Source organism: Hetaerina americana, unplaced genomic scaffold (genome assembly GCF_022747635.1).
Source record: "Hetaerina americana unplaced genomic scaffold, ioHetAmer1.1.p SCAF_8, whole genome shotgun sequence".
Classification (NCBI taxonomy): Eukaryota; Metazoa; Arthropoda; class Insecta; order Odonata; family Calopterygidae; genus Hetaerina; species Hetaerina americana.
The window spans coordinates 11,651,906-11,678,478 of NW_027287427.1; the positions used below are offsets into that span (position 1 = coordinate 11,651,906).

General features: G+C 35.7%; 2 protein-coding genes across 5 annotated transcripts in view; one reads left to right on the plus strand and one right to left on the minus strand.

Annotated features, from left to right (window-relative positions):
- LOC139697539 (bridge-like lipid transfer protein family member 3B) overlaps positions 1–20,816 on the minus strand; it is a 61,921-nt gene extending 41,105 nt beyond the window's left edge. For 2 of the 3 annotated variants that reach the window (XM_071596280.1, XM_071596279.1), the window contains exons 1-10: positions 20,684–20,816; positions 20,280–20,481; positions 19,980–20,174; positions 13,744–14,160; positions 9,118–9,277; positions 6,848–7,194; positions 5,903–6,077; positions 4,776–4,805; positions 1,166–1,258; positions 899–1,074 (exon numbers count right to left, since the gene is read on the minus strand). In XM_071596280.1, the coding sequence (XP_071452381.1) occupies positions 899–1,074; positions 1,166–1,258; positions 4,776–4,805; positions 5,903–6,077; positions 6,848–7,194; positions 9,118–9,277; positions 13,744–14,160; positions 19,980–20,174; positions 20,280–20,481; positions 20,684–20,727 (1,839 nt within the window). In that variant the 5' untranslated portion in view covers positions 20,728–20,816. The remainder of the gene's footprint in view (positions 1–898; positions 1,075–1,165; positions 1,259–4,775; positions 4,806–5,902; positions 6,078–6,847; positions 7,195–9,117; positions 9,278–13,743; positions 14,161–19,979; positions 20,175–20,279; positions 20,482–20,683) is intronic. The other variant, XM_071596281.1, reaches the window with a different exon arrangement.
- On the plus strand, positions 20,815–22,047 carry mtSSB (mitochondrial single stranded DNA-binding protein). Of its 2 annotated transcripts, none has more exons than XM_071596283.1 (4): positions 20,815–20,928; positions 21,339–21,423; positions 21,502–21,621; positions 21,703–22,047. In XM_071596283.1, exons 1-4 carry the CDS (start codon positions 20,914–20,916, stop codon positions 21,909–21,911), a joined length of 429 nt encoding a protein of 142 aa, XP_071452384.1. In that variant the 5' UTR covers positions 20,815–20,913; the 3' UTR covers positions 21,912–22,047. The 2 variants fall into 2 exon arrangements, with proteins under 2 accessions (XP_071452384.1, XP_071452383.1); XM_071596282.1 differs by lacking the exon at positions 20,815–20,928 and adding an exon at positions 21,071–21,230.
- The last annotated feature ends 4,526 nt before the right edge of the window (positions 22,048–26,573 follow it).

Sequence of the window (26,573 nt, forward strand, 5' to 3'; positions counted from 1 at the left end):
AATGAGTTTCAATGTACTTAGAAACATTGCCCTTAAATTTCATTAGATCTACAGCAATCAGCCTGAAGATAGACAGGGCAGACATCTTATGCCATATTATGCCCTAAGCCCTAGAGTGTGTACAATTCACACATCAGGGTAAGGGAGTCCAATTTCCTTTCCAGACAAAGGTTCCATCCATATAGGAAAGATCCCATACCATTTTCTTCATCAATATTATGTGATATAATTTTATTTAGATGAGAATCTAGCAGAGTTTATTTAAAATATATATTATGGTCTACTTATTAAGCACAATAGATATTTTAAAGCTGAAAACAATATTGCACTAAGCATGGAACATTCAAAGGAAATTAGCATACCTTAATAAGTCACATAGTTAAATTTATAAGCATAATTAGTGTTGCAAAATCACCTTATGGCAGTATAGTGTTATTGAGTGTTCAAAGAAGGGAGCCATGAAAATCATACTATTGAAATAATGCAGGTCTATGCATTTTATGAAAGTATGAAAGTACAGGCCACCCATACTCTTTCTATTATATGTAGAACAATGGATCGAAAATCTAATAATTCATGATAAAAACAAAAAATATTCCTCATTGATATTACTCAGAATTTGCCTTATATGAGTACCTAGGGCACAGGCAAGGAAATACCATACATTTTTATCAACAAGAAACTGATAGCAGCCAAAAATATCAATAACAACATTCTAAAGAGAGTGTGATCAGAACAGAAAATTAGACAATGTCAATGTGAAAAATCAAGCTAACATGTTCAAATGTGCAAGATTACAAAACATTGTTCATGCTCTCAATAACCCCATCTAAAAATAATTTCAGAAGAATTATCTAGAAGAGATAATAAAGTTCAAAACTTTAGCAAAGGCACTCACCCTGGGGTGTATTGCTTCAATCTTGATATCTATGTAAGGAGCAGGTGGAATTTCATCACTCAATGAGGACAAGGATTGTAAAAGATTCAGAGCAAATGAGTTGAGCCACAACATGCTGTTCACATCAAAGTTTACTTGAATTGGAAACATCTGTACAAAAAACTTTGGCGGAGGCACTGAAAGTGTAAATTATTAGCTTTATTTGGTAAGTATATCATTGAGCAAATAAACAGATCTTAGGCAAAAGCAAGTTCCTATCATACTTACAGGGATATGGCTTATCGCCTGGGTAATAATAATAAGTAAACTCTGCATGGACTATATTATCTTCCTTGGGTAATAAGTACCGTTCCTTATCACCTAGATAGAAACAACAAATGTTAAAACAATTAAGATAAAATTTTTAATTATATATTATTTTAAAGTTCATATTTTCTGTAAAACTCATAGAAAAAAAAACAAATTAAAATATATTATACAATGGTGATTTCCCTTTCAAATACTTACTAGAACCACTTCATGCACATCAATCAAATCAAAACATATTCACCTTATTAAAATCGCAGTATATTTCACATTTTCTACTTCGACCAATTTATATATTCAGCAATTTCAGTAAGCCAACATCTTAAGATGTAAACTAACATTCATGAACTACGATAAATTTTTAAAGATATTTCTCAGAATATAAGAAAGAATAAAATCATGTAAAGGCATTAATTTACTTACTACATATGTAGGATTAGTTAACTATAAAAGAAACACTGCTCCAAGTTCAGGCCAAGCAAACAAAAATGACTGTCTTACAATTCCATTTACTATAATATTTACTGACCTGTTGCATCAAAAAGAGCATTTTGCAAAACATTTATGAGCTAAAAATACACAATCATTAAATTACTAAACTCAGTAATTCCAATAACTGATATGCTGGACGAGCATTTCCAGCCCTGCTCTATCCTAGATTTATCATTCCAAACATTGAAAACACTAAGAAGCAATCCCAATGAACAATAAAATAAAATTGAATGGATGAGGTATGCCTCAATTTCTCTTCAATTAAGGATTTTGAACAATTAATATAATGGATGAGATTCTTACTCCAGTTCAATCTGGATTTCCCTGGTACAACATGCTCAGGAATGTATAAATTATTCTTCATTCCTTGTATTTATATTTAGGTAAACAAGGTACCCAGAATAGGAACTAATGGATTCGGCCATTCCAAATCAGGAGAATTGTAGAAAATGAAGGCATTTTAGCCTTAGATGATGCCATACATCATTAAGAAAAGTTTTTAAGTTTTCATTAAATATCGTACTGTTTCATAGAATATAGTTGCTGTGGAATAATATTATTGTTCTTTGAAATAATTACAAAACTAGCATAATTAAAGGTCTCAAGTCTAAAGTTATATTTCTCAAAAGCATATATTTCAAGGAATATTAATTAATGCAGGGACCATTTCATATTTATTGCTATAATAAAATGATTTCGATATTCCTTGAACATTAGTACATTGTGATCAAGGAACATATGTATTTTAAGAACTCTCAGAGCATTAACATCAGTTAAATACCATTAATTATATCACATTGGTGCAAAATAAAAGTTTTCTCCATTTGTAACCATATCAAGCCTTATATTTTTTGTTCATTCCTAAGCAAAGTGTTAGGTCATCGTTTGTGAGGTAATATAGTATGCAATGGGTTTAGGATATGAATGGTATGAGGTTAGAAGGGAGGCAAGAAGCTAATGATTGACAATGTACTTAAGTGTTAAATTGTAACTTATTTCTACAATTGATTGTCATAACCTCATACCAGTTTAAGAATATAATCAGAGAATTAAGACCACTCTAATTTGAGGGGATAACATCACACTATTTCAATATGCAAAATTTTGTCAAAAGGAATGAGGGAAAAGCTTTTAAACTCCTGCACTCTCCGTCAATTATTCATTGCTAAGCATTGCACATCAAGTAACCATACTTGAAATGAAGGCAGCTCCAACTCTAACGTAACAAAAACAATTTCAACCTCAAAGCAATACATTTTCCAATGTAACTATATATTTTTAAACCTACATTTTGTGGATGCCTATGATAGTGAAAGCTTTCATTAGGTTCCAACAATGCACAATTAGTTTTATTCTAGTTTAATATCTGGCTCCAATAACATCATATTCACAAAATATATTTGACCAAATTTTTCTGAGGTGCACACTGTACAAAATTATAACACTTCCCTTGCAGTGTACAATGACATAATTGGTGAGATCAGCTTCTTTTTAAGGCTTTTATAAGTAACAACATGAGGTAAGACAAAGGAATATTGAGGGTGACTTCGATTATCATTAAAATGAATTTATATTACTTGAATTGCCTAATATGATAGATAACCCAATGCCTATGAGGTGATATTTAAGTCAAAAAGGCAAGGTAATCATGAGGGCCAGAAATACTAAGCAGTAAAGAAATTAAACCTACTAAAGCATTTTAATATTAAACATGACGATACCTGGGAATGATGAATTAATGTGAATGGTTAATATGTAAATATATATCGTAAAACTAAATCAAAGTTTGGTATTTGTGGCAAGGTAAACTCCATGGATAGCTCAGCAAATGCTGTTCAGTACATGAAGCTAAAAAAGCATGTATAATCATGGAAGGTAACAACAAGTAAAGGCTTTGGCTGAATAATGGGTGGGGGGGGGAGGGAAAGTAAGGCTAATTGGTGTAAAGGACTGTTTTAAGTAGCTTTAAAATATTTAGGGTAGTGGAAGAAAATCCTTAAGGATGATGCTATAGGTAATGAGGGAATATATAATACTGTAAAATAAGAATAAGAATATATAATGACATAAATTAACATCATAAATGTCTCTTATGACTACTTTCCTCAAAGAATTTAAGAGAAAACATGCACACCTTAGTTCTCCTGACAAGCTTTTGATGTGAGTCCCTCAAGTCAGATGCTAATCCAAACGGAGACTGGGACTTTTCATATATTTGACAGGCATTCCATTATTATTTAGTCACTTTATTTTTATGTACCGATATGTAGTTATTTTAGCAATAACCCTGACTGTTTCATGGTTTCCAGTTGTTAAGGTACACACCTTTTAAATTTGAAAAAATCAAACTTTTTAATTCCTTAAAATATTTCTATAAGAGCAATAAGTACATGGAAAAGTATAAATGTAAATATCAAGTGAGTGCATTAAAAAATTACACTTAACTAATTAAGTTTCATTTTAAAATTCTATACGGAATGCAGAACAGTGTCTCTTACGAATAAATATACTTAAGAACAGAATCTATAAGGGTTAAAAAGACTTGATTAAACTAATGTCCATACTTTATAACATCTAGCCACCACCAACATTAACATATATTAAATCTCATTTCCTATTGAGTGAATGTTAGTCATTTTCATTAGTCTCTCCGTAATAGAATTAAGTGCTAATAGTGCAAGAAATGAATAAAATGTCTTCTAAAATAGCTTGTGAAATAAGATTCATGTTGAAATACATTTCGTGAGGAAAGTACATTTGATGGAACTAAAAAAAACTTTGGACCAGAAATGTCAACTGCATACAAAACATCAGTTTGCTGCGGTGGGGAAAGTACATTGGATGGAACAAAAAAATAGAGAAAGAAAATGTCAACAACATACGAGACATCAGTTTGCTGTGGTGATGAAAGAGCTAAGGAAGTGGTATTTTATTTTACAATAGCTACTTTAAAGTGGAAAATTTCCAGGCGAGCAGAGCAAAGTGATACAATTACAAACTCATGCAACAATAAAATCATCTACTTTCACAGCCAGAGTATGTAACTACATACAACATATTAAATTTAATTTTATGATACCTGTTTTCTTATGTTTCCTTTTCCTTACGGCTGCATTTGGAAAAAGATTATTGATATTACATACAGGAGAAACAATCACTTCATATAGTTCAAGATTATAAACTTAGCTTCTGGCGCTATTTTAAGTTTTTGTCAATAAAAAAATACCCATTTAAATAAAGTTTATGATTAATTAAACATAAAATTATCATGTATATAGTCTAAAAAAGGATTCTAAATAAAAGTACTGAGGTATTTTATCTAAATCCTAAATAACTTCTCTGGATATAGCAAAAACACAGTTGAGTGTCAATCATAATTCAATATTGAATTGGATTCTCAATTTTGCATTTTATTCCAGTCAAGCATCAGAGATACTTTCAATAACAAATACAAAATAATTATTAACGCAAACACAGTAATGAGGCAGTTGCATGCCCATTGGAGCAAGGAGACAATATGCAAGTTGCTTTCTCTCTTTCGCATAAAATTAATACAACATGAAAGTGCTGGAAATTTATGGATACAATTCTTAATTAATTCAATAAAAATGGAAGCACAATTTAGAGTGCCACCTTGATTAGATGGTGAACACAATGAGCCACTGAAAATAATATTTACTACGCCACAGCAATATTTGAAACAACACACTCAGGTTTTACTTGAAGGTTGAGCATCCACCAAACCTTTCAGTATGGTACATGATTTGCCAGAAACATACCAAAGGCATCCATCAGTATGACACTTTTAGCAGAAAAAACATTCACACTTTCTTACAAGGTATGACATGACTTGAGACATAACTTGGGAATCTGCTCCAAATTGTTGGGTTTAATACGACATTACTGAGAAACCAGTCATCTCAGTTCAACAGACATTTATTTAACATCATTGTTACCACTGAAATGGACACGCAACTTGCCAGGTAAGAGGCTACATCACATGAGAAGGATTTATTACACATGAAATAAAGAAAATATAACCGGGGCTAATGAACACCAAAGCATGTTTTCTATGGGTATTGGAATGCTTATAGCTAATAGAACATACTTCTACTGACCAGAAATTTTTATAAAAATAGTGAAGGTTAGTTTTTATATGCACAAAAATATCACAAATGAGATTTTAATGTAAAAATCTTGTCTTACCAGCAATAAATTCTCTTGGTTTGGTCTTTTTCTTGGATGTTGTGACTCTATAAAGCGTAAAATTTTCTATCCTAAGTATAATGCATGTTGTCATGAGCATTGACAATTGGTTCAACACATGGTTCTTCACCACATTTCCACTCGGTGTTTTACTGGCTCCCGGCTTTTTAGTTCCCTGGAAATTAACCAACTCTGATATGAGTAATCTTTAATCCTAAATCAAAAAAATATTATATACATGGAAGTAATTTACAAATTAACAGTTTGCATTCTGATAAAATATGAATTCCATCTCTTTGCCTTAATGAATGTTCTCAATATGCTGGGATCCATAGAAATTTAAAAGCTTACGCTTATTTTCCACAAAACAGTAATGATGTTTGGTTCTCATTGCCAAGATTTTCTCTGTTTTGAAAACTATGAAAGTTTGGTGTTCCTCAAATCTGTTAGTCCTTGCTCCTACAATCAATTAATCATAGCCTTAAATTTACCAATCAAACCACTTAAGTAAACAAATGCAAAAATCATAGCTTTGGGGATTATTTCCACAGATATTAAATTACAATGAGTATAAAGGGAAAGGAAGATTACACAGTTCAAGATTCACAGCACCATCATTCCTTTGACAAGAGGCTGAAAAGTAAGAAGTAGAAGTTTGTTTCTGTCATTTATATCCATCTATTTCTCACAATATCAGGAATTCCTCAGAAAATTTTCAGCTCATCTCCCCATACAATATTAAAAGTCACTCTGAGCAAGAAGAAACTTCGTCACAAAGGATGTGATGTGCAATGGTTAAGTTACAGTTGCAAATGGACTAACATAATGGCCTCTACTCAAAACCATAAAAATGTAACCACCTCAACTGAGTGTTGAAGCAATGCCCATTCCAGGATACTTTTGCTCATTGAGCAATTTCAAACTGCACAACACCCACACACTCACCAGGCTATGCTCTGACGAGGCACTTGTCCCTTGAGATGGTGGTCTCCCTTGCAATCCTTTATCACTTTTCTCCTTTCCTTCCTCCTCCACTCTGCCTCGTGGGTTATTCCATGGTGATGGCAGCTGAGAAGAGCTATTACTAACACCAACATCCACCAAATCTAGAAAAGTTGTGCGAAATGAAGACATTGACTGTTCTAACCACTGGGTATGGACTCCCTCCTTATAAGCAGGCCAATGCTTGCGTTCACTCCGAGCTAAGTGGTATGGATAGAAGTCTACCAGGAAATGTCGTAATTCTATCTGAAGGGCACCACCATCTCTGAGGTCTGGATGGCTTGATCTCCCTACAAAGAAGTAACATTGTTGGATTAAGTCAACACTCTTACATTTATCAACAAATGAATAAAGTTACAATTGGCAAGGAAAAAGAGGGATTATGAGATCAGAAGGGAGCAATAGTTTAAGAGTATACAGGACTGTAAGACTGAGTGGGTTCATGTTTGAAAATCAACACAATGAATGCAACATCTAAAATGAAACTTATTGCACATTACTAAGCCTTTAACAAATCAAGAGGGTTTGGATTTTGAATCAATTGTTCTCACTAGACAGTTATATTGCCAGGTCATAAGATATTGCTTAATGGATCAATCAAGTCAGATTTGCTTTCTTTATCTCCAGCCATGAGTCAGCCCCTTCTGCGCCTCTCCAATGCTCATCCCCAAAACTCCTCCCTTCTCTGCCTCATCCCATTTCAACACAGTAGATGGCAACCCATCAATCACCGCCACCCTCAGCCTTACTTTATGCAATGGATCACCGCCCACCTAAAACTCCCCTAACCACAAACCAGCTCCTTCCTCCAATATACAGCATTCCTTTATCCAAACCACCATTTGGATTTCAAATTCGCTCAAATATTTGGAGATTTTCTTCCAATTAGAAGCCAAAATTATCATTCAAAAACAGCTGTTTCCAGATTTGAGGCACATCAGCATTTAGAGTTTTTTTGCGCGCAGGAGAGCGAATGTGATGCAGTGAAAGAGGACAACTCCTACTTGAAAGGGTGATTCATGGGTGTAATACTTATGATGAGTTTCAGGCACTCAAGCTCATAACCACAGTGTATGCATGATTGTTATTACTAAGTATTAATTGAGTAGTTTCAGGCGTGATGTGGTGGAATTCGAACATAATAATATCTAGTAGAAAATTGTTACCATCTTTTCTTTACTATGTTACCACTAAGGTTGCTTCCACACGCAATTCCTTAAAGTTTCATTTTGAGGAAGCCTTTTCAACCAAAATATTATATTCTAATATCATTTAAAATAATGGAAATTGCAACAACAAAATTTGTTTGTAATTATTAAAACTCTGTGGAAAATTACAACAAAGTGTTTACTATCATCAAGGTCACTAAATTTTAGTGCAAACCTGGAAGGGTGAATAACTATAAAATTTCCTAATCACATTTTTCAGTATGTTTGTATGTCAGGCAAGTTATTAATGTGGAAGCATTTCCAAGGAAATCCTTATTGTAAGTGGGCTGAACTTTTATATTTTCTCCAATCTTCCTCATCTCTCAAAAGAGGCCTTTTAGTTTACCTAATTAGTATGCCATTGTTTATAACATACTTTCACATTGGGTTAGAGCTAAAAATCTAGCTAACCAACATTATGAATTCACAGTTAAAATAAGGGAAAGAAATGAAGAGAAAGAAAGCTAATTACTTTAAAAAATTAAAATACCCCATTTCATGACTTTTTGAATGAAAACTGGATCCCATATCAGTGTTGTGAGTGACTCTTGAGTAATTCACCCAAAATATTCAAGTGTCTCAAGGTTTCATAGTATTTCGTATTCAGATGCTATTCTAGAAATTTAGTAAAAAATTATGGCAGAATCCAATAACCTTTCTCATATGGAATAACATTATATTCAAGCTGCAAACAATATGAAAATTTAATCAGACATAAGTGAAATTTACTTCTCAGTTTTAAGTTAAATTATCCTCTACTTCCCAGGTAAAAATAATGTGTGATTGATACAAAACACCGCAGGCAAAAACAAAACTTAGAGTTTTCTGATATCAAGTAGGAATTACGATTAAGTCACTGCAATCTCTGATTATCAAACTTTATAGAAGAAAAATTTTTCATTTTAGTTAGGTTGTTCATTTCAAAAATTATTTTATTTTTACAACAACTAGGGAAATTGTGGAAGATGCTGACAATTAAAATGCAAGATAACTGAGTTCACTCACCTCCTGGGTCATCCACAAGATGAAGGTCAATCCGTTCTGATAGGAAGTGATAAGATGTTTCTATCACATCATACTTGTCAAACATTCGTGATATAGTACTGGTTTTCTGCTCCTTAGGTCTCGTTGTTTGCGAAATTTGTGCCATGTATTCGGGGAGCTCCTTATAAAAGGAAAGTTTTTCTACAGTTATTTCTGGTGACCCTTGAGGATGATGATTTATGATACTAAAAAAACACTCAACACAGATAATACATTTCACAAATTCCATATAACCCTTCCACTGAAAAGCTGTTACTTTTGAAGTGGTTGGCTGCATAGGGAAGATGGTCAATATTCAATCAGTATGAATGCTAACCAAAATATTCTTCTCTTAAGAAGTTATATTATTCCTTGTTAAACATTTCATATTGAGGAGAACAGGTAATATAAAAAATAGCATATTTGAATTAAAACTTTTGAAAATTACTAAAGAAAGTATAAAATGTTTAAAAAATTACTTCATTACCATGTTAACTATATCCTTTGCCACTAATAGTAAATGCATATGATGATATACAAATGATAAAGGTTAGGCACCTATATCAGTCACTGAATTCAAGATATATGGAGTGTATCCTAAAATCAATGCCATATTGAGGCCCCAGAATTCCAAGTGCTGGGCATGTTGGTAACCAGCAGTAACAACCATGGTGATGAGACATAATGTTCGCAAGTCACAGTAATACTGTTTTGTTTCTTTGAGAGGGTACTTTTATTTGATATGGCCTTCCAACTGATTTCTGCAATACCTCATGGAGCAAATTTTGCAAGCATACCCATGGACTATGCAACCAGTACACAAAACTCTGCAACTAGCTGACCATACTAAAATGAAACATGGATCTTCAAAACAAAAATTTAAGTACCAACCTGAAACCATGAAATTTACAAATATCTGAAACCATGAAAAGAGCTACCAAAAATAATAAATTAAATATATGGCCATAGCTTGTTCCTACATTTTACACCACCAATTTTGGTGGTGTAAAATTCAACAAGTCCATCACCACCACCACCAATTTTGGTGGTGGTGGTGATGGACTTGTTGAGAGTAACAGCTTGGTGTTCAGATGATGAGAAGAATAAACGGGAGAGGAGAAGGGGCAGAAGAGTACTGGGTAAGATGAATGAAAGAAGAGAACACACATGGTGTTTCACTTATTTCTTAAAGGTGAACATATTGGATGAAGAGCCGAGATATGGACCAAATTGACCTTCTTGAGGATGAGGTAGGAGAAATACAAACAGAAACACTGTACATAGTTCAAGAAGAGGTGAAGACTCTTCATGTTGCTTGATGAAACTGGGGAATTAAGAAGAGGGTTTCTTCTTGAAAAACTATGGTTTGCATGATTTTCACATACTTGGGTACAGTTAAGGAGGGAAAAGCCATGATATGCAAGAAGGGTTAAAGATAAAAAGTGATGGGAGAAAAGTTATGGGGGGGAGAAAACTTAAAAGGTCAGGAGAAAAAAGGAAAAGAATTTACAGCCAATGCCATCTTCATCAGATAAAACATGTTTTTGTGGCTTTCACAATCAAGAGATAGTGAAGCTGATATGGTGGGGGAGGGAAGAATAGGGACTGATGGCAAAATAAACAATTGGAAGGATAATGTCCTATTTTATGTGTAGAGCAGAGAATGGTGAATGCATCCAAAAAGGGAGTACATGCTGAGGTCTTATTCAGTAAGGATTTATAAGCTTACAACAAAGATGGGAGAAGTAATGGGGCCTAAATCTCTATTATATCTATTGGTGGATTTCAAAATAAAGATGCATTCATAGGGCTCTAGCAGGTGGTATGGGAAACCTTTGAGGAAGTCCAAGTCATAAACGACTACGGGATGGTTCATTTCCACAATGCGTTTGACAATATTAGCTTGATTTGATCTTCCAATCCTGTATTATCCCAGTGATCTCCGAATAAAAACCATAGCAATCAACCCGAAGGTTGGTTTGGTAGGTGATGATAGAATTCACCCAGTACCAAGCCCAACGGCATGTGAAATTCACACATAGGGTACAGGGGTCAGTTCCTTTCCCTGTGCCAGTTATGGTTTCCCAGGAAGATTTGTTACCCGAAAAATCATATATCTTGGGTATAGCTGCGGGTGCCCAAAGAGGCTTGCCCAGGAATCAAACCCAGGCCTTCTGGTCAGCAGCCCAATGTTCTACCCCTGGACTACCGCCACCCACGATCTCTGAATATGTGAGTTAATTTTTGTTTTCTTCAATTCATTCCATGCAACAGGGTTTCAGATATTGTGCTATGTAAATTACAGATTTTGGATGAGGGGGAATTACATCTTGTACGATGAGGAATGAATATTTTTATTAAAGAAGGAAATTCCATATTTAAACTTGTTTGAAAGTGTGGGAAGACCTTCTGTTAGGGATAATAGAAAGGGAGCATCATATATACAATCTAGGGGGATGGGAAGGAGTACTGAAGGATGCTATTGATTTGTTATATTTGTGTATTTTTAAATTGGGGGATGGGAAGGAGTAATGAAAGATGCTATTGATTTCTTATATTTGTGTATTTTTAAATTAGGGGATGGGAAGGAGTAATGAAGGATGCTATTGATTTCTTATATTTTTAAATCGTGGCACATCATCTCAATTGTGTACCCCAGGAAAACTACCTAATTATCAAATGGTCTGAGATCTAAAGAAAAGTCATCAATTTTTAGAGAGATGTGAGGCTGTGGTCTGGTAAGGAGTGAAATGCAGACAATTAGCATTTAACTTGACTAAATGAATTTGGAGGCACTGAAAATTTGCCGGATTAATAAAATCTTAAATTTTAGGGTATTTACGTTGCTTTTTTTATTTTTATGCCTAAAAAGGGGAGAGGATTGAGTATTTTTTTCTATTGCAAAGAAAATGAATGGAAATTTAATTTATTCATTGGTTAAAAAATTCATTTAGGTTGGTTTCGAAATTCCATAAAAGGAAAATTATGTCATCATCACCGAAGAAATATGTGGAGAGGAAACATTTGAACCAGGATTTTTATATATGGTTCCAAATTGTGCAAGGTTATTTTGGGACGTAAATGGGTGGAGTTTCTTTGAATTTGTCAAGGCTGGAAGATCTGAGTCCTAAGTCAGTTACGTTATATAATTTAAGAGTGATTTCATAGGGGTTTTTTAGCTCAAACCTGTCGGCTGATCAAGACAGTTGAGATGATTCTAAATTTAAGTAGTGATGACAAATCTAGTTAGCTTTTCAGACAAGGGGTTGAAGAAAGAAACTACTGGGTGCATCAGGCAATGGGGTTTGTGAATATGTCATAAGTTATTGTCATTTTGTGGCAGAATGATTTGAAAAGTGAAGAGAAAATTTTAATATTGGATTCATCATATGGGAATATGATTTGGGAATAGAATTGGTTTGGGAGAGCATTTCATTGAGGAGATTTTCCTATTTAAGTGCATGGGTCCGAATTTAGGAAATGGTTTCCTTAGATGACACATTAGGATTTGTCTAAAACAGCCACTGAATTACACTTATCCACCTTTGAAGCTTTAACATGTGTTTTCCAGAGATAAAGGTTTTAAGAATATTAAATTGAGATAAGAAGGATGTATTGTTTGGGTGATGACTAGCAAGATTGTTTTTTATTTAAAATTCATAGTATTTATACTTTATAGTATATAATAATATAGCTGTAGTTTCTATTCCTTTTTCCACTAACCTTACCGGTTTTCTCCCTAACAGTTTATACACTCCCTTCTTCCACCACATTCCTAGACCTCATTTAACCTCACCCGTGTCTGCAATTACACCACTCTTTCACATTCTTTTTAAAACCCAAACTTCATAACACAACATCAAAAGATCTACCTATTCATGAAATACAGTGCTCCTCTGTCATATAATTTCAACATAATTTCCAAGAAGGCCCATTTCATCCCAAAACTACAGAGCTTCACTCTTTCCAAGAAGTGAGCATGAGGCACCATTTTTTCTTCCTACTTACTCCAATCCCTCTTCTTACTCCCTCTCCTCCCCCTTAATCTTCTCCTAATTTTTAACTTATCTTCAACTTTTACCCACTTTATAAATACCCATGATCAACACAATATACATACCATAATACGTGGCATATAAGAAACATCTCCATTTCATACGGGCACATTCAGGAAAAGAGGTTTTTACAGTCGGGCACTTCACATTACATTATATAATATAACCCTGGTACTCACAATAATAATAATAAACATTATTTAAATACATTATAATATTTTGGGCTAATTAGTCCTTACTGAACATCTGGATAGAAATTAGTCTGCAGTAGTGAATTTCGTAAGTAAAATTAACCTGCTAAAGGCTTCCCCTTTGCATATAAGACTACAGAGAGATTTTTTTGAGACGTTATTTTGGAAATTAGCGCATCATACATACATGCCATCAAATAAGGTAATTACTATCTAAACATTCCCCTGAAGTACAAAAACAATACTTAGGTATACTTGAACGTATTTCAATGCATATGATACTTCTTTTCTTTCTTTCAATCAATGATCTCACATATTACCTCATTACATTCTAAAAATATGATTTTGGCCAGGAAACCTACCTTCAGTTTACGTTCAGCCTTTGCCTTGCGAGTGACTTCGGTAGCTTTCTGAACTAGATCAGCTAGAGAATGCAGGAAAGTAAGAGCTGCCCGTAGTTGAGCATCTGTTAAAACCCACAGTAGGTCATCCAAAATGAGTACCAAACGAGAGCTTTTCACCATCTTATCACTCAGACGTTTCTTAATGATTAGACGGCACCGAGCTGTATTTGTCAACAGTCTCAATGGACTGAGAGTGCTGCCCTTGTCCACACTAGTGTCTATATTCGATGATTGTGCCTCTATTCTGACAGTTTGCCATTCCAACTCTTTGAACAGGAGTATCTCTCCCCTCGCAGGGTCTTTCAATCGAGTCATATGCAGGTCATGGCACTCATTCCAAGAAGGTGTTTTTGATGAAACTGCAATTCTGGACATCTGCAATGGAAATGAAATAATTAAATATTATTTCAATAGCTATAATTTCACCAAATAATGTTATAATCTCATACTAATTGAGTGTGTGCACCAAAATTTATACAGCATATTTGCAAAGAAATCAGTAACCAAACAAGGAAATAGATTAGGACTTAGTAAAATTACATGGTGCACACAATTTAAGTATGACAGTATTTCTACATTTGAGGATCATCATCATGTGTGTTGTACGTTCTAAACGAATACCTTGTATGGGAAAATAGCACAGATGGAGTTTGTGCTGAAAGGTAGTGCTAAGGATCAACCACAGTGGTTGGGGATAAGTGGTTACCAAGTAGACATTAACTAGGGGTAATTGGACAGGGGCAGGGGGAGAGAAGGTTGAAAGGACAACACAAGGAGAAAGCATGAATAATGTCAAGACAAAAAAAGTGGTGAAGCTGAGCGATTTTGAATTGTTTTTATGGCGGAGATTGAAGAACAAATGCATTATGCAATGGATATATGTGCTAATAAATTTCAAAAAGAAGCTCAAATTTAGAGCAGCCAATTGCATCAACCAGCAGCACCCATGCTCAAGTTTCATTTCACCCAAAGGAATTCAATGGATAGTGAAAGATTCACAAAAAGCACTTGAATAGAATACATAAAAAATGGATTATAAATGAATAAAAGGTTATTCTCAAAGAAAACCTTCGGACAAAATACTACTCTGTCATTTAAGTAGTAGTTATTAGAGAGGAAAAGCCACATTGTGATCATTTATTCGTTTTTCATCAGGGATACATGGGAAATTTGGTGGAGGTAAGATTTTAACAGAATGGAGAAAGAGTGTTGACAAACCCAGATCCAGCATTTGCCTACTCTTAAGATAAGATGACTTAGGGTCCACAATCGTACATTCTATCTGAAAAGGGACCTTACTCCACTTGAAGTAAAATACACCCAAGTAGAGATCAGGATACCTTTGAAAAAGTCTGTCACCACCAAACGAGGCCTCCAGGATGGGAACACGGAACACTAGCAAACATACCAACCCAATCCCTTGTTACTCAGTCATTTAGAAAATTTATTTCAAATTTCCTTCGAATTAATTATTTTGGATGGTTTATGGTTCATATTTTCTTTGAAAACATTAGTGCAAGAATACTTATTCTCTTTACAAACATCATAATTATATTCAGACTTTTGTGATGATACACTAATGTGTTGTCCTCTAATAAATATATTTCCTAGCGGTAAACCAAAGTGACCAAATGTATTCTGGTCATCAAGGTATATCCTTCAAAAGAAATACTAGCCTGTTCGGAATGGTAAGAGCAGGCATAGGCTTTGGTTTTGCTCGTGGCATGCTGGCAGCAATGCCCCACGACAACTAGGAGAGTGTCATAATCATGAGCAGAGAATGGCGCAGGTTGTACAGGCACTGCAAACCTTGCCTAACCTATCTTTAAAATGCAACAATTTCAAAGTGTAAAAATCATTGGCCTTGACTGGGATTCAAACCTGGATGTCTGGCCCAGTGCTTTAGCCAGTCAAGCTACGGAGGTTAAGCTTCCGAAATTTTGGAGGCTATAAAAGAACAAGGTGTTATGACAAAATACATACATACATACAATGTCATAGGCATTTGTAGTTGTGAACACAGTGCCACAGTCCACAATGTTTAAGCCAATGTTTACACACAGAGGTGTTCACCTTACACCAATTCAAAGAACTGTATGAGATGCCACGACAGTAACATTAATGGAGTAATGTGCTAATATGCTTCCAGATAATAGGCCAGGCATCGAGGCATTCGGGTTTGAATCTCAGTCAAGATGAATGATTTTTACACTTTGAAATTGCTGCCTTTAAATGCATATTAGCAGATTACTCCGTCAAGGTTACTGTTGCTGCATCTCCCACAGTTCTTTGAATTTACCTTATCTTCCATCACTTATCAAATTGCTTCAGACAACGAAATTCATGATGGATAGCTTAGGCTAACTGAGAATGTAATATGAAATGGAGAGAGAATAATGGGGAATTTTTAATTATTAATTCTAAATTGGCCACTACAAGGTTATAAGACGCTGTTACAAACCATCGAAATACCCAAAAGCTACTGCCATTTAGCAGATATATTGCGAAACATCTTGGGAAGTATTGAAATAAGTGTTCTTAGCCTACTGTCCTCATGAGACATGATGCATGGAGGAAAATAAACTGGAAAGGAAGGCAAGGAAAGAAATAGCACAAGTTGACAAGCCAAAGAAAATGTATAACAGGGCAAATCAGATGATAATTCAAGAAGTTACATTGAGAATCATCGCTAGTACTTACTGTACTCAATGCTAAATCCATATCACCCAAATGTCAGGTTAATAAATGATGGTATATTTCACCCTATACTAAGTCCAGCAGTTCGTGAAATTCACTCATCAGGGTGGAGGGGGAAGAACCTTTTCCAGTACCATTAATGATTTCCCAGGAAGTTCTGGTACCCGAAAAAATCACACACTTCGGGTGAATCTTAGGGTGCCCAGAACGGCATGCCCAGGAATCCAACCTTGGAAAATAGTGACTTATTTATTTCTCAAGGAGACTTAGGAGACATTTACAGTGACAATCAAGGACTACTGAATTGCTTGTTGAAATACATGAAATTTAAGTTGCAAACACCTATGTGCTCTCAAGCGACAGGTTGCAAATTTCTAATCTCGTTGGTATTTTTCATTTGATTAATGCATTATATAAAAATATTTTAGTGGAGGTAAATATACATTAGAATATGCTTCTTACACTGACATTAGAGTGGGTTCAATAACAGAAAACAACATAAAATACTAAATAATATCCATATCACTCAATGTAATTTTAATAGCTAACAACAAATTTTAACACAATGAGGCAGTTGAGTGGGTAGAGCATTAGAATTGACTGGAATGCTGATGTTTGAATCCAGTTAATGCCCCTGGGCACCCTCGGCTTCATTTACCCTGTATGACTTTTCAGGTATGATATCTTTCTGGGGTAACCACAGGCACCTCCCATGGACTGGATCTGGCCCCCAAACCATGATGCATTTCACCTGCCATATGAAAAGATCTCTACTCGCATCATATCAATTCAGCTTTTGGGTTGATTACCGGAGTGATTTTATAATTTTTAATACCTTGACGACTTTGTAATTTTTATTATATTTACAATGGAAAGTAAATGGTGGCTGAAGTCATCTTTACATTTCATGAAATGTTTTTAGGATTATACAAAGACATTACAGTGATATAGCCAAGGTGAAAGGGTGGGGGTAAAAATCAAATGATGCTGTGCAACTGATAAACTATTCGAATCCTGTAAAGTTATTTACTTAACCTCTACTCGGCTAAAAATCCCTCACTGACAGCTAACTATCATTCATTAGACTAATATCACTTTTTTACGGTTTGGTGTCATATAATGCCAATAGTTTAAGCAAGGGAACCATATTTTAAATTAACAGTCATTAGTTTTCAAACATTGTCCTGAAATAAATATGTTAGAAATGGATACAAATTAAATGCAATGGGAAAAAGGTATATAAATACTAAAATATATCGGCAGAAAACATCGAGTGAAAGCAAAACATAATAATCGTTCTTTCATGTTTACCAATGTGCTCGCAGTTACATAATTTCCTGTGCGCTACATGGCAGAGAGGCTGCACATAAAAAAATGCCTAGCAATCCAGTAATTATTAGATCACATTTGGGATACCAAAATTTTGACTTAATCAGGATATAATATCAAATTATATAAGATGGTATTATAAACAATTGTTTTGGAGCATGAGTTGCATGCAAAATCCTCAGTGAAAGCACTAGTGCGATTTGATGGCTGAATTGTCAGTTCTCATTAAATGAAATCATGTAATATCATAAATTTTGTAGAGCAAGAAGCATGATTGCCCACTCCAGTAGGTAGAGTGATGAACTACCAACCGGGAGGCCTGGGTTTGAGTCAAAGTGATGCCTTTGGGAAATATTCCATCTGCCTATTCCTAGAATATCTCTCGCCAAGCACTCACCTTTATTTCACCTCTCCTCCCTTCTAAATTCACTCCCTCACACTGCCCATCCTTTCAATTTATCATGCAACAATTTCACCACCCAAGCATTACCCCACCTTTCAACAAATTAAATTTTTCCCCATTCCATGCTCGGTTCTCATTGTTATTTTAAACTGTTATTGTCTTTTGTCCTCTTTCATGTTCGTTATATTTTTCACTGTCAATTGGCGCTACTGCTGTATGTGAATAATGTTTTAAAATAAAATAAATAAACACAGCTCCACTGAAGCTGTGTGGTTATTTTGAGCACTAGGTGTTCCTAGGAGGCTATTGGTGGCACAGGAAAAGGAACCAGCACCCATACACTGATATTTGGATTTCAGATGCTGTATAGGGCTAAGTACAAGAAGAACTCTCAACCCTCACATATTAAAACAACCCTCAGGAGAAATACAGAGACATTTTTTGAAAAGAAATAGGATCCTTTAGGGGGATATGTAATGTGGGAGGGCTGGAAAGAGATAGAAAGGAGATGGAGGATGATAAGATGAAAAGGGAGGGTAGGGTGTGTGGCAGGGGGTTGATGGACGTGGAAAGGATTATGGGAGAAGTCATAAATTGTAACACTGAAGAAGATAGACTGGACCTTGTGAGTTGGGAAGCAAATTTCATTTGACCATTTTCTGCCATGAAATTTTATCACCTTAAGTCTTTGTGCCCTGCATAAAATAGTGAGGCAAAAGAGACATTGTACAATTTTCTATGACACACTAGCTAAGGCAAAGACATAATCCCCATTGCATTAATGCTTAAAACCAGTGGTACTTGGTGATATATGTGAGATTGGTTTTTGAGGTTGGGGGAAAGTTAATGTAAAATAGCAAATAAAAGCTTACATCACATCCCTATTGCAAGCCAAATTTTTTCAACCAGTACATTAGTTGTTAGAGAACAGTAATAGTTGAATATTATAAAAAAGTCTGCTACCATTAATTCAAATACTCTCAGAATCGAGCAAACTTTAATCACTGAGAAGTTAGGGCAGTCATGGATATTCTGAGAGATCGAATACCAGATATTTTCACATGTTTAAATGACATTTCTCACATTATAAACTACCTAGGAAAAATTCAGGTAATCTGATACAGCTATTGCTGATATAAAACTCTGGCTAACAGTTCAAATTATGATTGTCTGAATAAACCATAAGAATTTTGCCAAAGCAGTCGAATATTACCGATTGGGCTGATCAGTAATCAAAATATAAACCTATTTTCATGAGCAGAAAGTATTATGATTTCCAGAGATTTAAAAGCAGCTTCAACACTAACTCAAGCTTAACATATTTTCATATATATCGCATGCCGCTAAAAGAAATCAAAACTTGGATTGAATAATGGTATGTGCTTCTCGTTTAATAGTAGATAATGCAAATAAGAGTTGGCAGGGTGGTCGTTACAAAAATATGATTTTTCATAACATTAATTGTATTTCGTTAATTTACTACGCCAGGGAGCAGTATATTTTCAAAGGCAATTTTGGTAATGGCAATTTGTAACGAACATTGCTTCATATCTTATAATGTACATGGGTGAAACATCAATGCAACTTCATTGGGGCAAAATCAATAACTTATCACAACTGTTGCTGCTTTTTATGAAACGAGGATATGAATCATCCTGGTGTCATCAAGTCGACCTCCGAGTTGACCTGCTTGGTTTTTGGGTATTAATTATATGGAATGCCTTAACAGGGACCCCAGAGGAAACTGTTTGTACGGCTAAATTACCTGAACAGATGCTATAAATGCAGGGCTCATAAAATTGACGTAGACTGCATTCACATACACTGTCATTCCATCAATCGCTTTGTCGATGAAACTGTACTTTGTGGGGGCTGAGCCATCAGGGGGCATACCATAACTAGCAGATAAAGGTCTCAGATCTTCACAAGTTTCAACAGAAATGTGGACTTCATCCAGCGTCTGAGAAATAAATTTAAGACATGTTATTGTACTCGGTTACAAGGTTACACATTCAAAAAGGCAATATGTAATCACATTATATAACAGTACGAAGAGCTAACTTACCAATATAATAGGAACACTCCTAAGCTTTCTCAACTGAATTCTAAAAGAAACTTTATTGCACCAAGCTTTGGTTAACCTCAGCCACGACGGTAACTCTAGTAAATCCGTCAGAACATTTTCATCTAATTGTAAATCTGTTAAGTCGCCTTCGCCTTTGAACGTACTGAGATTTATTCTATCCGCCGACAAATTTTTGGTGAACCTATGGTAAAAAGAAATTCATTAAATAAACATTCAAACATTCGAAGTAAGTCTACTCAACTCTCCTTAAATGCAGTTTACGGCGATGATAATTAAAGATAACAAAGCGTGCATTATACTAAACATATCACTTCCTAAAGGTATAAGATCATCAAATAAAAAATCAGGCATGAACAATGAACAAACGGCGATTTTCAACTAACCTGGATAAATGTTTTAGCAGTTTATTCTTAATAATCGAAACCATTTTGAGAAAATTATGACTACAGTTGCAGACGACGGCCTCCTACGTGTCCTCCATGTTTTCCCCTACTCATGTCCAATCACGATATGCCGACAAATGACGTCAGTGTAGTAAGAAGAGGGTGGCGTGCGTAAAGAATAGTAAGACTTTTTCAACTCAAGGCATTCGTTATATTGTAGGCGAGACACCATGATTACGTCCAAGGTCAGTATTCGACAGCTGAAATCTTATCTCATTTTTGTATTTATATAATCAATAAAATTAGTCAGAAAGCCAATCTACCTGTTAGAAGCACATGATTAGCAGAATTGACAAGCGAAAGTCATAAAGCGTGAAGGCGAGGGAAAAAATGAGAAAGCGATGAGGAAAATTAAAGAAGAAATTATCTATGACGGGAAATGATGGCAGATTTGTGTTAACTAATGAGAGTGAAACTTTTCCATCAATAAGCTTTCTTAGAGGAGTGTATAAATAACATGAAATGCCGACTACTCTCTCTGGCTGAGGTCGTTAGCCGGTCAATGTTTCGAATTCCAAGACATCAATAAAGATGAAATGAGCCTATGAAGGTGTACCTTCTCACCGGAAATGTTTATGTCGCATTTCTGTTACAGATTAGGACTTTAATCCGCCCTGGAGTCATCCGTATTCCTATGTCGTTCTTTTCTGAGCACAATGAATCCACAAAAATGGAAAAGAGTAAGTGTAATGTTTAAAATAAGCGTGTGAATTAGAGTTAATTGATAATTAATTGTTGAAATGTGTATCTTTATTCAGCTTTAAATCAAGTCACGCTTCTTGGGCGCGTTGGGGCAGATCCGCAAAAGAGAGGGACCGAAGAGCATCCAGTGGTTATGTTTTCCCTTGCCACTCATCACAATTATAAATATGAATCAGGTAATTGAGAGTTTGAAAGTTCGCTGTATTCTTTTTTCAAATATTATCCCTTGAATCTTCTGCTAATTTATTATGTTACAGGTGACTTTATGCAGAAAACCGAATGGCACCGAGTGGTTGTTTTCAAACCTGGTTTACGTGATAGTGTGTACCAGTATCTAACAAAAGGTCAGAGAGTGTATGTGGCTGGTAGGTTGACGTATGGAGACGTGAAAGACGATGCTGGAATTACTCGTACAACAACTGCTGTCGTAGCAGATGATGTCATTTTCTTTCAACGAAATACTTAATGCCATGGCATGTGAATCTCAGCTCTCATCAATACATTCACAAAAAATGTGTATAGAATTACTTTTCATAATTTCATTTTTATTGTAAAATAATAACACACATTCATTAAAATAAGAATAAAAATATTGCGGCTCATTAATACTCTTCTTAAAACCCAACCAAAGGCAGACTCACTATTGGTAAATGCTGTTCTGCCCATTGACTGGCCAAAAATTATTGGTAGCATTCTTTTGATACTCTCCTATAGTTATTTACGTGTACTATACATTCTGAATCACTGGTACAGATTTCATTTTATTATTGAGGTGAGTTAACCATAAGTTTTCATCCCCCAATCTTCAGTCCAACTTTCATTATTGTGCCACTACACATCCTTTTGTACACAATTCATATTTAGGTTGCCCTATACCCGACTAAATTTTTGTGATGAATAAAAAAAAATTAATGTCAGTCACGAGAGTGTGTTGTAGAAACTTTGTATGGCTTGTAGAAAAATGTGAGAAAGAAACATGCTACTCCACTTAAAGTTAGGCCACATTGAAACTGCTTAGTAAGTATCTGGGATCTTGGGGAAAAAGCGAAGAATTAGATATGGTTTGGAGAAAATCAACTAGATCTGTTGAAAATACAGCAGTGTCATGAGTGTGCTAAAGGATTTAACCTGGGAGCCTCTTGACACTTAAAGAGAGTAGGCAAGACTAGGACTTTACAGGGCATCTGATTTTTCTTTTGGCACATGAGGTTATTATAGTGTCAAATTATATTGGTAGATTTGACCACCATTATAAAATAAAAGACATATTGTTGCTGACAGGCTCAGATGCTCATATTTTATTCAGTTGTAATGAAGTCAAATCCATGAACTTGATTACATTTCCTCTAAAATAAAAATTTAATGATTGAGTCAAACGCAGCAATTGTTTTATGGTGTATGTGTAGAAATGTTAGTGCACGTGAGCTTATATAGAATCAAATGTGTATATGAATTATTATTTGTCCATTTACGGTTGGTGCCATAAGATCCCTCACCACAAGCCTTTTTTGGGTATTGTGCATTTGTACCAAAGCTCCTGTGAAATACATTCAATGGGCAGCATTCTAAACTCATTCCCCTGGACCAAAATCAGTGCTGCACATGATGTATAGTGTCTGTGTGAATGAGTAGAATGATATTTTTTCACTGATGAGGATGGCTGGAGTAGGTCGATTTTTGGTGGGAGGTCATGGGGAAGCTACGAGATTTGCACCAGTTGTTTGTGGGCTATTACATCTACATAATACCCCGCAAGCCGCCGCAAGGGCATGTGGCAGGGGGTGTTAGGTCACCAACCATTATAGTGCATATTGCTGCTAGACCAGGCCCCTGGTTTAGGATTGGATCACTTATGATGCCATGTTCCATGAAGCAATGATTTTTTGTGTTAAGCTTGGAAAATCAGGTTTGTAGATTATAACCACATTTAAGCAATGTCCTAAGGAATAGTTTTACACTGATACATGTACCCTTCAAAACCCATTGTGTTAGTTTCAATTTTCAAAGTGGACTTCCTTTAATTTATTGCTGCAGAAAACTTAAACAGAATAACAGATATTTAAAACTAAAAATAGTAAAGATATTCCTTGATTTTACGAGTAGCCTTGATTCACACTAATGTACTCCATATTTTCACAACATTTGAAATGGAAAATGGAGTATGATGGATACAAAGATATGATATAATTAAAAAAATATAAGCTCTTTGAATTTAACATTTACTTTAATAACTTCACATACATATCAAATTATATTTCATGCAAATTATATACATATCACTTGTTGGCAGAGAAGATGACAGGTACCCAAACATTATACAACACAATAAACATTTGATTCTCCAGCTGTTAACCTTCCAGGCAACTGAGAAGTGGGGATTAAGAGATAAGGTTTTTAGGATTCCCATTTACTGTCTTTGAATCCATTAGATTGGAAGGGGTGAAGAAGGAAGGTGTGGTTTTGTTCAGGTTAAGGTGCTTGAGGATATGAATGGGGAGATAAGCAAGGGAAAGAAAGGAAGAGGTGGATTTTCTCTTTCAAACTCCATTGTATCCCAGTGGTGGAAGTAGTTGAAATGAAGCTGGTGCCGAATGAATGTAGAGATTAGTTGAGGGGCAGAGATGAAGGGATCTAGAGAGAGTGTTTTGAACATATAGTATGAGACTTGAGTTGTGTGATATTTAGGTTAGGATTCATGAATGTCATGATAGCAAGGTCACATGTTCAGAACTCTGTGGATGGCCCAAATGATGGTAGAGAAATAAGTTTTGGAGATGGAAATAGTTTTCAAAGACTATTTAGTTTGTCTGGGTAGGGGAAGTGATGGTCAAGGATATTACTATTGGTGGTTGTTGAAGTAAGGCGTTGGTAGATTTTCCATCAGTAAAATAGTGGTCAAACTATAATAGATAAACTATGTTCAGGATGATGCATGTGTGATTCAAATTTCGTAAGGGATTCATGTTCTTGGACCGTTGAATGGATGGGGTAATCTACAGTTGTCAACCCTAAGGCTGATAGATGGCCCAACTGCGTTTCATAGAAGTCCGACGGTGTGTGAAATTCACTCATCAGGATAGAGGGGTCAGTTCCTTTCTCTGTGCTGCCAATGAATTCCCTGCAAGATCTGGTATCCAAAAAATCACACTGTTCAGGTGAAGTTGAGGGTACCCCGTGACGTCATCCGGAATCGAATCCGATCTCTCTGGTCAGTGGGCAAGTATTGTACACCCTGGATTATCACTTTCCCTTCAAAATGGGATATTTTAATGATTTAAACTTTAAGTGGGTCTAGTAGACTAGTAGTGAGGGAACATAAATCTGCGGGCAGGGGGAGAAAGAGGAAACGGGGAGGACCGTGAAAATCGGTAGGCGAAGACAACATGCATTTATGTCCATAGGGTCCGTCCGTGAATTACTTCAGCAAGGTTATTTACGGCAAAGATCTGCGAGTAATGAACCCTCTCCTCCCCAACGCACGTCTTCATCGGCGCTATCATTAAGATATTAAATGGCCGTCTGGTCCATAGCCCAATGCTATAGCCGCTCTACCACAACCTCACTCTAAATTAATTTCGCCTTGGTTACAAGGCGAAAAATCGTGTTTACAGCGTGGTTTGTGACAACGCTGTCGGTTGCTGGTCCGAAGAGTCGAGTCGGTTTTCTGTGTGGTCACAGCTGTTGAGGAGGTCGGTTAAGTTCGGTAGGCGTTGGTAACTAACTGTAGGCCTCTTGGTAATGACGTTGGTATCGCTTTTTTTTCCCTGCACTACCCACCCCCATTTCATCCTATGCCACCTGACCGCACTCCTCCTTTAACCTGCGTCACTCAGTAAAATAATATTTTTATTTACGGTGGTTTCCGTCGCCTTCGTCGTAGTGAGGATACGAATATATTGATTTTGTAAAATTTAATTTTTCCACTTAGAAAAATCTCATAGCGATGCTACCTTCCCCTTGAAGGGAGGGACCAGGAAACCATCCGCGTGAACTCATAACGAGTCCATGACCACAGACTAAGAAAGGCTCTTTTCTCTCAGCTGTAAGGGATCCCTCCCTTGTCATGAATTGTGCAAGTGGGTGGATATACATTCTCCTGTCGGTGGCCTTGGGGGAATAAAGAAGGGAGGTCGACGCCGTAGTATTTGCAAAAAATGCCATCAGCTTTCTCCGCTTGAATTAAGTAGGCCATAAAGAGAGCTCAGACGTGCACTTAGAGAAGGGCGGTTGTGAAAATCACATGAGGCAAAATATAAAAACTCTCCATAGTGCGCCCTTGAAAACGAGGAAATTCCATTCCCTGATGCAAACACCAGTTGATTCCGGCAGCGTGACTCGCATTTTGGGGTTTCCAGAGAAGAGAGATCCCATTTTTGACTTGTCCTTCGCGGGTCATGAGAGGGCAATTCCTTGCTCCCGATAAATAATAAAAAGCGCCTCCATATCTTTGGGAATAATTAATTTTTCAGCGTTAAGTCTCAAGTTTTGGTTTCATCTGTGCATAAAGACGCTTAAATTTTGTCAGTGCCTAGTATCGAATTTCGAAGCAGTTATTCCCTAAATGCACGTCGGGTTCTGTTTGGCGGCTAAAATTAAACATAGGGTTACTATAAATTATATAGCTTCTTAAATCACAGACGTCATTTTCGTGAAGATGACGCAACCTCCTTCGTTGGCCTTCAACCATCAAACCACTCTTGTGGGAACCGCTATGGTGTTCATTACCCGTCTGGGGTCGCCTAGTGTGTTGCGAGAGGATATTCGAGCATTGTGGCACTGATTTAGATTAGAGTATAGGCCAGTTTGTTGAAGAAACTGTGTCTATAAGAGATGTCTTTGTTAAAAAATTAACTTAGAATGATCGGAGTGTTCAGAGCTAGTGATGTAAACAAAGGGTAAAATATAGTGAGTGATATTGTATCGGATATTCAAAATTATTAAGGGTTAGATTTTTATTAGAAAATGTTCCCCGTTTAATATTCAAGCGGGCTTAATGTCCCAGTAACAATTCCTGTATTAGTAGTTTACAGCCGAAGTTAAAAAAATAAATTAACTGAATATTAGCGCCTAATTCAAAGTACAGATGCTGCGGTTATTATTGTAACTGAAAGCTGGATATCCGCTGAAA

What these genes read in the sequence shown, in the direction of transcription:
- mtSSB (XM_071596282.1), top strand. Translation starts at nt 21,201, where the DNA reads ATGAAATGCCGACTACTCTCTCTGGCTGAG. An exon ending in ATCCACAAAAATGGAAAAGA is followed by an intron (nt 21,424 to 21,501) that starts GTAAGTGTAATG and finishes ATCTTTATTCAG; the next exon opens with CTTTAAATCAAGTCACGCTT. An exon ending in CAATTATAAATATGAATCAG is followed by an intron (nt 21,622 to 21,702) that starts GTAATTGAGAGT and finishes ATTATGTTACAG; the next exon opens with GTGACTTTATGCAGAAAACC.